The sequence below is a fragment of the Diadema setosum genome, chromosome 13, assembly GCF_964275005.1.
Source record: "Diadema setosum chromosome 13, eeDiaSeto1, whole genome shotgun sequence".
Classification (NCBI taxonomy): domain Eukaryota; kingdom Metazoa; phylum Echinodermata; class Echinoidea; order Diadematoida; family Diadematidae; genus Diadema; species Diadema setosum.
In genome coordinates this window covers 11331454-11346111 of record NC_092697.1, presented here as the reverse complement: position 1 = coordinate 11346111, position 14658 = coordinate 11331454, and the positions used below count along the sequence as shown (strand labels likewise).

Here is a 14658-nt window from a genome sequence, read left to right as displayed (position 1 = left end):
ACTATTGTTATTCATTTCCGAACGTTAAAGCAAATATCAAACATTAACTTTACCATCAAACGCAGCTAAATGTTACTGTTATTCATTTCGAAATTTAAAAGCAAACATCCGACAGTTATTTAGCATCGTATGGAGAAGAATATTACTGCTATTCACTTACGAACGTAAAAACAATCATCTGACATTTATTTTAGCATCTTCTGGAGCCGAATGTTATTGCTATTTACTTTCGAAAGTAAAAGCAAACACCCGACATTTATCTCATTGTCGTACGAAGTTGATTATTATTGTTATTCATTTCCGAACGTCAAAGGGATAATTCGACATTTACTTTAGCATCTTCCGGAGCTGAATGTTAATGTTATTTACTTTCGAACGTAAAAGTAAACATCCGACATTTATTTCATCATCGTACGAAGTTGATTATTATTGTTATTCATTTCCGAACATCAAAGGGATAATTCGACATTTACTTTAGCATCTTCCGGAGCTGAATGTAATTGTTATTTACTTTCGAACGTTAAAGTAAACATCCGGCATTTATTTTATCATCGTATGGAGTTGAATATCATTATTTTTCATATCCGAACGTCAAAGCAAACATTCGACATTTATTTCAGCATCTTCCGGATACTTTTTTTTAATCCTTATTCATTTCCGAACGCAAAATCAAATCTCTGACATTCCAAAAGTATAAGCAAACATCCGACATTTATTTTAGTATTATACGGAATCGAATATTACCGTTATTCATTTCCAAAATTAAAAGAGCAAACATCTGACATTTATTCAGCATCTTATGGAACCGATTGTTACCGCTTCATTTCCAAAACTGAAGGCAAACATTCGGCTTTTTTGGTGGCCCGGCGTGCGTTTTTGGTGACCCCGGTCGCAAATTAACCATTCGCGAAATCGTGATTCGATTCGCGAAAAGACTCCGCTAAATATAAGGCATAGATCGCTACACTCGGCAGGGGCTACGTCGTCCTTTCACCAGGTCTCGTTACAAAACCAAAATCTCGCGCGAGTTCTTTCGTTACCTATCGTTAATGTTAACGAAACATCGTTAATTTGCGCTAGGGATCGTTACTCATCGTTGCTACCGAAACGTTAATTTTCCCGATTGTTAGTTTGCGTTACTAACGATTCAGGTGAAACCGCTTACGTTAATGAAACGTTAATGTTTATTTACGCAGTTTCTTTTGGTATATACTGTATGTAAACAAAAACTGGCGTCTCGTGATTTTGACATTGATTTATTACACAATAAAATCTTATTCGACTTAGGCACAGTGAATTCAATGGTTTTTCCGTGAAAGTGTTCTTGGAATTTCATCGACTTAAGCGAGTATTCGACTTAAAAAATTCGACTTATGAGTGAATTAATACACGTAAGTCAATGGGGAAAAATCGGGACTTTTTAAAATTATCGACTTGCGCGATTATTCGACATATGCGATGTCGACTTCGGCGAGTTTAACTGTATGTGACCTAACCCTAATCCTAATCCTCACATCAAATTAAACCTAAAACCCTATCACATCCCTAACCCTACAACATGTAACCCTAAGTCCTTGGAGAAAATAAGACCGGAGCAACTGTCGTAGGAGCAGATGTTGTGTCATCGGGGGATGCACCGTATGAACCGGTACAAGAAAATCTTTGTAGCGGTCGCCAAGCCTGATATATACAATACTGTACGAGCTGAAATTTTCGCGGTGGTTTTATTTTCGCGAATTTCGCGAATCGCCTTTGAACCGCAAAAATAACAACACGCGAAAATAACAACGCGCAAATAACTAAGTTCAGTTAGACCCTCGAAACCGCGAAATTAACAACACGCGAAAATGTCCTCCAAGTAACAATTCGCGAAAATATCTGTACGCGAAAATTTCAGCTCGTACAGTATGTTAACCCTGATCTTTGGAAGTCAGTGTGTGTGTGTGTGTGTGTGTGTGTTTGTGTGTGTGTGTGTTTGTGTGTGTGCATGTTTGTGACAGACAGTGAAAGAAAAAGAAGAGAAATTTTGTTTGCCAGTGAGTTTTGCAGTGTACAATGTACATGCTCACTCAAAGGATGCAATAAAAAAAAAAATTCAACATTCAAGTTAACAGTGCTGCCTATTAAAATGCAATGTGGCTCGATTAATTGGGAACTCTAAAAAGAGGATTATAGTGAAGAACTGAGCAAATGAAGGTTTGTTCCCGCGATGCTCTTGTTCAAATTGTCGTTAATTGTCATTTTGAGTTGCCGTTTTGTCAATAGTGCAAGTGTGCCTGTTGCTCTGAATGTCAATTGTTACGATAACTGTGTGTAGTTTAGTTTAATAATGCCCAATGGTTTGGGTTTCATGTGGGCAGATTTACTCTAAACCTGGCCACTACCATGCATTGCTCTAGTTAGAGCCCTGCTTAAATGGGTAGTTTTTCCTGACCCCTTCTGATTAAAGCAGCTCACTATGTATGTTATGATATTAAAATGCATTTTCTATAAGTAGTTAAACTGTGGTGTTTTCTTTCACATATAGTATGACGTATGATAATTATTGTAACATATTTTTTCAACCATTGAAGCACACAAGATGTAGAATACATGTGTGTTCTTATATTGGATTCCTCTAATACAGATAAATATTAGATCATATCTCATTCAGTAGTTTCTGTCATTTTTTTTTTTCGTCAAACAGAACTATACATTGCCTTTATAGTGTATGATTCAAGCACTGAATTGCACTACTTGTTGACAAAAAACGACAACAAAACTCACTGCAAAATTATTGCTTTGAATCAAGCATTGATTGTAATGAAGTTTCTTATGATCGTTACGGGTTTTAGTTAATTTCAGAAAAGGTTAAGTGCACAGTACTATAAATGTCTTCATTTGTTCATTTGTATTATAGACACAGATGAAAATTTATTTATTCTTTTTTTTTAGATGAAATATATGAATAATAATATAAAATGCCTGTCAGTATCATGTTCCTTAATTCCGAGTCTTCCAGAAACTTGAGTCGCTGAATCAATTTCCAGACTTCAACAACTATCTCATATTCGTTCTGACAAAGCTGAAGAAAGATGGTAAGTTTACCCAAGAAGTCCTGCACATTTTCCAACCCAAACTGAGGTATTTGGAATGTAAGAAATTTGTGGTTTCAGTTTTCCTATGATGCCTGCTACTGCATTTCTGCTCTAAGACATATTATGTACATAGTTTGTGAGTCCATTATGAAATGCATGGATTGTTATTATCTTCATCCAGCAAAATTGAGTGCATATACCGTATATGGTTATTGTTTTTCCACCCCACATTGTAAATGATAATTTCTTCATTCATAATATTTTTCTCAAGTTCAAGTGTACTGGCAAACAGTGCCATTATCTTTTAGATGTAGACAAAATATTCTGAGCTTTTTTTTCCCCCCTTTCTTCAGTACATGTACTGTATGTGTTTTCAAGTTGTGCATGTTTTGATTCTTCTATATTCATGGCATTACTAAAGGTAATGTGATTTATACTGCATTGATGTGTGTCATGTAGTCTTAATAATTGACAAGACCCGTTTCTTTTGTGCTGTTGGTTAGTAGGGAGAATTCAGTCTCAAACACATCGCAACAAAATTGCACAAATATATCGCTAGGTGCTTATTTATAAATATAAACTTTGTGTTCATTTTCTTTTTTAGCAGTCATGCTACATGTAGCGTTATATGATGCTGAAAGCCTGCTGCCGCAAATTTCAGGGTATTATTGCGTATAGAGTGAAACAAGTCTGTTACAAATCCTTTCATTGCTAGATGTTCAGAAATTAGTTTGTAAATTTCAAAAAAAAAAAAAAAAATACACAGGCAACTTAGATTTGGACATGTCAGTTTTATCCAGCATCAGTGCTAGAAACATAAATGGGTTGTTATGGGTATGGAGAAGGGTGATGATATCATGTGTGCATGTGAATGCTTGTTTTAGAAGGAGAGCGGGTGTAGATGAAGGAAGGATGTAAGTAATTTAGTTTTCATCCATCATCCTCGACCATTTTCCAGTGAAGAAATTAATCCATGTGATGTGTTGTAATACAAGAATGTTTTGGCAAAGTGATATCTGCTCAGAGGCCCACAACAAACTGGTACGATGGAGTATGCTCCAAACTTACAGCAGCTTTGAAGATCACTCTCTCCCAGCCTGTGTAGGTGGACTTATCATGTGGGTGTAGCCGTCATGGTGTAGCGCGTGGGTAGACGGCTTTAATTATGTAATTGCAGTCCCCCTTTCTTGCTGTGATGTTCCGAGGTATTGAATAGTGAGAGGGGCAAGTGACGCACCATGAATGTCCTCGGTGCTGGCTGCCAGCAGCGAGCAGGTGGAATAACAAAGCAGGTTGAAGCTGACGTGTGGCACGTTCATAAATTAGCATTTAAATTTATGCTTCCTTCCTCCCCATATTGTCCTCTCCCCTCCCATACCCCTTCAGGTGGCACTGATGCTTTTTAGAAAGGGAATTGCGCAGTCGTGTCATTTTTGGTCGGAAACAATCAAGATCAAAGACTTCCATTCCATTAGCATGCTATGATATGCCAAAATGGATGTAGTACTGTGGATGGAAAAAAACAAAAAAACAAAAACAAAAAGACAAAGACAAAACATGTTTCAAAGATGTAAAAGAAATCCTTTAAGATATTTTCCTCTCCATTTGATTTCATCTTTTTTGCTTCAAATTGAATAGCTAGAGGAATCACATTTGATCGATGGTGATAATTGCAGAGAATGGAACTGTTAGAGAAGTGCCCCAACTTTCGCTGCAAAAGATGACTTGTTAAAAGCCTGTTGCCTTCTGTCACATGCTACTGTGTCAGCGGCCAACTGTAAACTAAAGCCTGGTGGAAATTTTGGAGGATTATGAAGAGAGCACAACTTCCATTAAAGTAATTGATTGATTGTGGGCCATCCGAGTGTTTACTGTTGGGCAAAGAGCATCATCGAGGTGTTAACATTGATTGAAACGACCTTGTTCCATGATGCATTTTGGAATATGGATGTCAAAGAAGAGTCAAACCTGTTGAATTTTAACCACGTCCCTAGGAGCATCAACAACAACAACACACAAAAAAAAGAAGAATCTTCAGAGGCAGAGGCAAAAGTGCAACTGCGCTTCAGAAATGATGCCTCCGTGGAGAAGTGGTTTTTGATTAAATTCAAGGGTGGTCCCCCCATGAGGAGACGTATGAAGGGATTGCTCAGAAGACGGTGAAAAACGCATCAAGATGAGACGAAGGGAGAAAGGAGATTGCATCCCCGTCAAAAGTTCAACAAGTGCAGGAGGCAGATACAGTTGTCTCCTGTGGTGCCCAGAAGCAACTACACATGCATTAAAACCTATGTGTGTCTGAAATGTGGAGGATTCAATCGTTCAGCAGGGCAGGGTCCTGGCATTTCAAGCCTACAGGCAGCCTGTGCTGGCTGAATGATTGTAATAATCTAAAACATTCAACCAAAGAGGAATACTGTCCTTTGTTATCAAGCGATTCCCCCCTCCCCCCCCCCCCCACGCTCCCCAACGTATCAAAGTCCCAATGTGCATGATATGAGATAGTAACATGCACAGACTACATGTATGTACAGATTGTAGGTACAAGGAGAGACATACTGTGCTTTTGAGTGATAATAATGTCTTGACATTTGTCCCAATGTTTGCATCACAATTACTAGTATCTGGTTACAAGTAACTGCATGTTTATTTGTGTACGTGTGATCGTATTCACAGGAGTGAGCCACTTCTTGTTTAAAGGACAAGTTCACCTTCATTAACATAAGGATTGAGAGAATGTAGCAATATAGAGCACATCAGTGAAAGTTTGAGGAAAACTGGACAATCCATTCAAAAATTATGAATTTTTGAAGTTTTTGTGCAGTCACCGCTGGATGAGAAGACTACTGCAGTGTATCATGTCACATGCGTAAAACAATATAAGGAAAATATAAAGAGAATTTCACAAAATTTCATCTTTTGAAAAAAGTATGCGTTCCCTTGACTCGTTACTGACATATGTTATGGGTAATATTATTCCCATTGCCTTCAGAAAGAGGCAAGTCAGGTGCTCTTTTATTATGCGAAAAAAGTGAAAATATGTTGGAATTTTCTTTACATTTTCTTTATACTGTTGTACTCATATGACATCACGAGCCTTAGTAGTCTCCTCATTCAGCGGTTCCAACACAAAGATTTTAAAAATTCATAACTTTTGCATCGATTGTCCAATTTTCCTCAAGCTTTCACTGATGTGTCCTACTAATATTGCTACATTCTTTGATTTGAGTGTTTGTTCTTAAAGTACCATACAATGAAGATAAATGATATCATGTGGTTTGTTTTTAAGGTACCATAACTAACAATCTCATGCATATTACTTTATAAAGTATATTTGTCCTGAGGAGGACATCTATATTATGTACTGTATGCATTATATATTCAGAAATTAAAAATGGCAATGTGAGGCTCTGTGACTGAGTACCGTATGCAAGGTTTTTGCCATGCCTCTGTAGGCCCCCACGGGCTGCGTGTAGGCAGGCAGTGGCAATACACCGAGTTCATTGATCTTGAAATGTGTCACGGCCGGGAGAAAAACTGGCCTACAGGAAGTGAGCCTTATGCCCAGATCATCCAGACTTGAGTCTGTCTCTGCCCTTCAGAATCATGGCCAACAACAACAACTGCAAGTCTTTGTAAATCCTAATCTCCCCCACCCCCCCCCCCCCAACCCATCCTTCAAAAGACATAAATTCTGTGCAGGTTCAAGTCGTGGACACAGTTGTGAATTGTGCGAATGTACAGGGAATATGAATCAAAGATACGGTCTACACTGCAGCTTTTCGGAGATTATGGGGTGTCCTTTTCAACTCCCATTTTTTTTCAAATTTATCAATTTCAGTAGGATTCCTTGCTGAGCAACTACAGCATCAGTATAATCACAGTGCCTGTAGAATGCCATTAATTTATCTGCAATCAGCTGCCTTCTCCTTTTGCCTTTGAGATTCCGCATACAGTGGTATTCACTTAATTATTTTGTTCTAATTACTCCAGATAATTTGACCCAGTTTTCTAGAGATAGCATGTAATATATAAGAAAAAAAAGGAAATTGATGCTTTTGTTGCCATGGTAACCACTGATGCCACTGGTATTCCGAGTCTTGAGGAATTTCAATTCCATACCTGATCACAAATGGGGGGGGGGGGGGGGGGGAGGAATTAAGAGATTTGGCATAATTTTTTTACCAATGATTGTAGGTAATGCTGATGTTATGTGCACTATGCAGATGACACGTCCGATGGACATTTTATATCCAGATGAGTAGTTGCAAGTTCATTAAAAGCCTACCATCTGTTAGCCAAGCCAAATAGAGATCGTGTGTAAAAGACAACACTGATGTTTGTGTTTGAATGCAATAATTGATAAGAAAAGTAAATTGACCCTGTTGTGTTTTCCCACAATGTGCACCACAAGATGGGAGACAGGCACTATGTAAATATTATTGATATTACAACCCATGTAGCTCATCTGAGCAAGAGTGCATAAATAATTTGTGTGATGGGACTAGAATAGAACATGACCTTGTGTGAGTTTGTGGGTCAGTAGTAACTATACACAGCCCAGTCGCTGTACATGGTACGTCGCGACAGGGCTGTATGCACGCGACCACCAATCACTAGGAGAGCGACGTAATCGTATCACGATAGCTTTGACTTTTGATACTTACGATCATTTTTGTCACCTCAAACTCATCGAGTATACTCTTCAATATTTACTCTACATCTGATGCTATATATATTCAAATGTACGTAATGAAACTTACCGAAATTGATCATCATATCCAGCATGTCCACACCGTACACAATCTTTCACGCCAGGCCAAGCTTAGATATCGGGTGGTCACGTGATGTGAATGCCCTTTCAAAAGGTCGCGCTGTCGACCGTGCTGCTACACTCAAGCAGCGTACGCACGGTTACTAGTATACAGCTATAAACTGTACTGGGCTTGGCGGCGGCTGGCGTCTGGTCAGGCGAGGAACATTGAGCTCCATACCACGGTTATTGTGTAGCAGACGCCAAGGTTTGTTCGACACTTTCAACGCACACGCGCTCGCTCTGGAGCACATCCGGTCACGCATGCGCATAAGTCAAGGCGCCATTTTGAATCCTGCAACGACGAAGCCCGACGGTCAGGAATTGCGCCAGAAAGTGTCATTTATTTGTTCCACGGACTTATCGCAAGTGGTCTCCATGGACCCAGTGTGGCGAACTATTCTTCTGTAATAGAAACATGCATTTAACGTGAGTAAAGTATTCTGTTTAAAGGAGAAAAGTATACATGTTCCTAAGTTTTGTAGTTGTGTTGAGGTTCCTCACTTCGAGGCTGCATGCCGTGCTCGTCAGACGCTGTTTCCGCATAGCGTAACAGTGTCTGGTCGGGCTAGGTCAGTAGATGACCTTGATGGGGGGCTTTGTATGCATACATGTGTCTTTGTTATTCCACTGCCTGGTTTTTATTTAAGAAATATTTTTGAGAGATGACCATTACCAAGTATGGCAGCTTTATTTACCCTATACATGTGTCAGTCAACGAGGGTCACCAAGAAATTTTGAGAAATAAACAGAAAATAAAAAAAAAATAAACAGAAACAGACTTGCAAACACACACACAAAACACACACACACAACACACACAGTAGCTGCTCAAACACACAACATACACACACAGACATATAATATATGCACATAGACTAGAGATATCAAATGTACACATTGTAGCTTGTCCCACACCAGATGTATAGTAACTGATCAATTCCTGGGATAATTTGCTGCAGAGATGTAAAATTGTTTTATCCTCTTCAAATAGCCAACTCTTGATTTAATTGTTTTAACACATATTGCAGAGAGATTTGATGGAACAGATGACTTAATTGATTTATCTGAATAGAAATGAACCAAAAGAAAAAAAAAAGAGGATTTCATCTCAATGGAGTCTTCTACATTCGTATCATGTCGGGTCGGTTTCCCTGTTTGTTTGAATTGCTTTGTCTGCACAATATTGGAAAGGAAAAAAAAAATGTTCAGTTTTTCATCTCTTAAAAATTTGTCGCTAAGTAAAGAATTGAACTAATGAGGTTTAGGATTTTGCAAATTCTGCAGTCCCCAACTCCCCCCCCCCCCCCAAAAAAAAAAAAAAAAAAAAAAAAAATTGACTATAGTATACTAAATGACGGTGGACCCATATGAAATATGTATATTTTTTTCATAATCTTTTATAGAGAAAAAACTAAACTAGTAAAATATGAATTAGCATAAAAATCACTGCACGAAACCACAGAAATGTGTGTTCTAATGTTTGAGGATCTTGAAGCTACATGTAGAAGAGTGACTATTCGGCTGTTGTCCTCTATTGGTTATGTATGGTATGCAGGGCATGTTCCTGTGCTGGGGCAAAATACATATGATATGAAATATATTGCATCAAACCTCATCTCTCAAAAATCACACAAAAAAAAGTCTGGGTCTTTTCATAATGTGCAGTATCATCAGTATATAAAAAAGGGTCTCTTTTATGGTTTAATACTTGTGTGTGTGTGTGTGTGTGTGGAAGCTGTTCTCCCATGGATTGACTCAGAAAAAGGGGGAAAAAAGACATTAGTAGGTGAATAATCCATGTTTTTGAGCATTATTAGGGATGTATTTGTTCGTGAGTAAACAATATCGCAGGAGCTCCTTTCAAATGCTCAATCCTTTTGTGCATGTGTATGCCTCTTGTCTGCTGTCAGGTGAATTACGCATGTAAACGGAATGCTGGCAAGTGTGAAGAATCACAATACAAACACAATACTGCCTGGTCTCAAACCAGTAGGTAAGAAAAGATGGTGGGGGGGGGGAGGAGGGGCAAGAAATGTGAATTGCAGGAGACAAGAATCAAAATATAAGTTTATATTGTGTAGAATTATTAATGTTGACAAGAGCTTAAGTGTGGGATTGAATGCAGTATGGTGAGGGCAGGCAGCCACGATGAGCTTCAGTGGTAGAAAATAGAACTCGTGTACCCACACCACCCACATACACACACCCACACACACACACACTGCAAACACACCCACACACCCATAATACACTTATGGATTTGAAACTCACATACCCTTCTTGGAAATTGGAAAGAAAGCAGGGATTTGTACATGGTATCTCGATCTGCTTTTGTGAGGTTAACAGACATTGTGCATGTATTTTTGTAGAGTCTGGTTTTATGCTTGACGTCTTTCAAATCTTGTCTCATAAAAAGTCTTGATCATATTGATGCTCCTTGTTCAATAGACCATTTTGTTTTCTCATTATTCAAACTAGTGTACAGTATATTACCATTTTCAAGAAAAGATGCTCCCGACGACCAAAGAGATGCCTCCGATAGCAACAATTTGATACATGCTAATCTGGATTCTTGAGTATTGACAAGTGTGGCATCATAGATGGAATACATCTTGTGTGTAGCTTGATGCTGCAACCTTTATGTTGGTCCTATTCGCAACTTTGAATGCATTTACTCAGTAATGTGGACCTATGTGGTGTAAGCGTCTTGTAATTTGCAAATCAGGGCTGAATGCTTTGCATGACTCTGTATTGAGTATCAAACCCACTGCCCCATTTCTGTAGATTTGCTTTGGCTGCCCTCGCAAATTGATCAGGAAGCTCTGGGCAAGATGACATAGTATTCACATCTAAAAGTACCTCGCAGAGAAAATCGCAAAGTGATCTGCTAACTTACATGCACTGAAATCGAAATACTGATGCACATTTAGGTTGATTCTCTAGGTCTGTATATTAAAGGGTGCATTTATCAAAAAAATTTCTGAGGCAGGATCACTGTCATGAATGCATTTGAGACATTTTTGGGCAATAGATAAATGCAACCGTGTTTTGAAACACGTTTAGAAATTATAATGATATTCAAAGGGTGATTTGAAACACGTCTGAAACCAAGATCGCCTTTCTGCGAGTAGACAAATGCATTTTATCTTCAAGCTGCAAAGGTCAACGTCCACTATACACGCTGTCTGATACAAAAAAAAGTGCGTGCCTCAGCTGACCGCTACTTCCCAGGTCAAACAACACAAAGCAGCTCTTCAGCGACAACACTCAAATCGCCATTATGATGTGTAGATAACTGCAGCTTCTAGAAAATCATGTTTCAAACCATGTTTGTAAATGCCATTCGCAATACGTTTTGGAATGTGATTCTCTCTCTCAAGTTAGATAAACGCAGCCAAAGTCACACAAACAGAGTGGTGGTAGTTGTACTAGATGTGGTCATAAAATGTAATCAGTAAACAGTGATATTATTTAGAGTCACCCTAGATGCTAATAAGGTGAGATGATATCATTGTAGCATGTGTCTCCCATTGACCTCAAACACAAATCTTCACCAAATTTTAAAGAAAAGTCCTTTCCCTCCTGAATCATTCCATGATTTAACTTGGCAACAAGAACTTCTTGTATCAATGGATTGTAGTAGCTCCTTTATCATCAACCAAAAACATGTTTTCTGTGTTAAAAAACATAAAGCTCCGATGGTTGGGATGCAGTGATATTATTGGCTTTCTCATTTGAATTTTTTGATTGGGCGGACATTATTTTTTAACTTTCTTCTATCAATAACTAATTCTACTCCCGTGATTTTACTCTGAATATTCGCCTCTAATTTGTAAGCGGAGTGGCAGTTCATTTTACCTCAAAAGTATCATCCAGGTAGATGTGTGCCGCGGCAACAACTCATTTTGCACATTTAATCAAATCGGCCGCCACTCTGGATGGGATGGAGTGGGAGGAGAGAGCATGGTAATATTGTCACGCCAGGTGGATAAATTTCATGGCCTGTCCGCCAAAAAGATTGGATTGGGCCCACTGCAAGCCTAACAGTGAGGCATAGGTGTAGATCTACTGTAATACATCATATGATTTTTTTTTTTTTCAACAGCTTCATCATGCTCAGTTGAGACACTAAACCCATGTAACAGTTGATAGAAACTTACAGTGTATTTTAATAATGCCAATTAAAAGTCATGGGGGGGGGTGGGGAAGGTAGTTGATGCAACATACTCTGAACTATTGGATACACAGGCTTGACATTGTGTACATATTTGGGCAGTTTTTTTTTTTTTTTTTTCTTTCTAGACAAGTTTGATATTACTTGGTTCTGTACAAATTGCTAGTCGGTGTTGACATTCAAGCTTCCCAATGATTCTCATTTGTGATATATAGAAAATGTCCAATGTTTGCAAATGTATTATTGCCTTTGAAGTTAAAGTAGAGTTTATTAAACACAGCTAGACAGTAGCCGTTACGAGCATCGTGTGAAATATTATTATTTTTTTTATGCCAACAGTTTTATCCACAAAAGATTTTGCCTGAAATCAACATTTTCTGGTTTGGTTTGATGAATGACATGTAGTCAAAAAGTGAGAGTCATCAGGTGGCCACTCGCCATATTTTTTTATGTGTCTTCGCTCTTGCCTGTGAAAATTCTTTTGTTTCTTTGCTGATCTAGCATACACGTGTGTACATGGTTTGCTCCCTCTTCCCCCCATTGGAATCGTACATAAACTGTAGATATCATAGCCTAAAAGATAGAATTCTGTCTTTGGTATGAATGTTGGCACCCATCCCCCCAACAAAAACACAACAAAATGATGACTCGGATTATAATATTCAGCACAACAAAATTTGGGGTTTGTTTGCTTTCAAAATATGTTTACCTCAGAAAGTTATGCAGAGTGTAAGCTTGAAACTTGTAGAAAAAAAAATGTCCATGTATGTGTGATAAAGATTTGATCATTCCTTAGATTTGCAGGGATGAAAATGTTGATAAGTCTGGTCTGAAGACATAGACTAGAGGGTGTGATGAGTGAGACCAGTACCAGCAAACTGAGGCGGGCAGGGCTTCACATTTGGCCGAGAACGGATTTTTTGTACTTCCCACCGGCAAGTAGCTAAGTGCTTGATAGCAGTACCCAAGGTCATGATGATACAACTGTATGTGCTATGCATGCTTAATCACTGCCTACGAGGACACCGTATTTATTCGGGCCCTAATCGTGTATATGAATATAAATGATCAGGTACATGTATACAAGTACATTCTATTTTGCATTCTGTGTTTATGGTACAGTGGCAGTATTCAATGCACATTTACCTATATGACAAGCCTAATGTTTTTGTTTCATTTTGTGTGTGTGTGTGTGTGGGTGGGGGGGGGGGCTTTAGTGAATGACTAACAAAAAACAGTAGTTTATTTACTTTTTTTTTTTCTCTCTCTCTCTCTGCAGTCATTTTTTTTTTTTTTATTTGCTTTTTTCTTTGGCCAGGGCAAAAAAAAAAACTTGCAATTTGGTCACTTTGATGCGAGATATATCCTGAAGAATGGTCACAAACATTACTCTTTTATTTCTTTTTCAATTTGATTGATTGATTTTATTTCATTTCTGAATTTTCTTTTTCATACATAGATGTAATATACAAAGTCAAATATACACTGTACTAAAAACTAATTGGGTATAATAGTATTGAATATAACAGTTGAAACAGATAAATGATTAATTCAAATATCTGACATTATTCCATTTGAGAATATTTGTGCTAAACAATTTTGGGGTTTTCTGGATAATAGTTGAATGGCGAGTTTGATAAGAATGAATATTGGAATTACCGGGTAGGGATTAAAAAAAAAAAAAAAAAATTGATCACTGATGGAAGTTGGTGGAACATGTATTTGTGCATAAAAATTGCTGTTTGAAAAGTATAAATACCACTAATAAAATGCTTCTACAATGTAATTGAGAAAACTGGGTCAGAGGGAGAAAATTTTGAATGAAAAAGAAAAGTAATGGATAGAAAAATGATCCTTTTCTATAGCGCTGGTGGATGTTTGGACTATTCTCGATGATGCCTCAAGGACAGTATTACAATGTAGGGGAAAGGTTTTCTGTCACGTGATATCTGTGGCATATAATGGAGAAAACGGGGAAAAAGTATTGATTTAGAAGACACCAAGAAATAAGATGGCAGTCCTTTGACTAGAACCGCATGCTCTTTTTTGTCTCCCCATAGTTTTGTTTACCCATAGTTTACCCATAGTTTGTGGAATCTGTATTTACCGAATAATGATAAGGAATAATATTCCTGGTATTGCATTGCAGTTTGCTATGCATATTTTATATCACTGCTACACAAAACTATCTTTTCTATAGCAGTTGTGTGTTTGTTTGTTTTTTCATAGAAGTGTACAGGATACCATTTGAAATAGTAGTCATCAGCTGATAGTTGCTATTTATGCTAATCAAATTAAGTTGGAATATGATTCCCTGAGTGATTATTAGGGAAAAGTGTATGACCCTAATATCAGCTATAATCATTCAGCTTGAAGTGATTAGCATGAAGTAGGTACACACATAGAACATCAGTAGACAATTGATATTTCATGGAACTGATTGCACTCAGTCATTAACTTTATGTTTTCAGGTATCATGTGTAACCTGAATACGCTATTAAAGCTATTATAATGAGCCCAGCATTTTATCAAGCATGGCGCGGTGGTCCTGTAGAGGAATCAGTGAGGGATGTGCCGTACGTAGTGTGCGA

General features: G+C 38.0%; 1 protein-coding gene across 1 annotated transcript in view; it reads left to right on the top strand.

The window, feature by feature from the left end:
- Positions 1–14658, top strand: part of LOC140237237 (transportin-1-like) — a 64131-nt gene that overhangs the window by 6933 nt on the left and 42540 nt on the right. The window contains exon 2 of the mRNA XM_072317180.1: positions 3002–3077. Coding sequence (XP_072173281.1) covers positions 3002–3077 — 76 coding nt within the window. The remainder of the gene's footprint in view (positions 1–3001; positions 3078–14658) is intronic.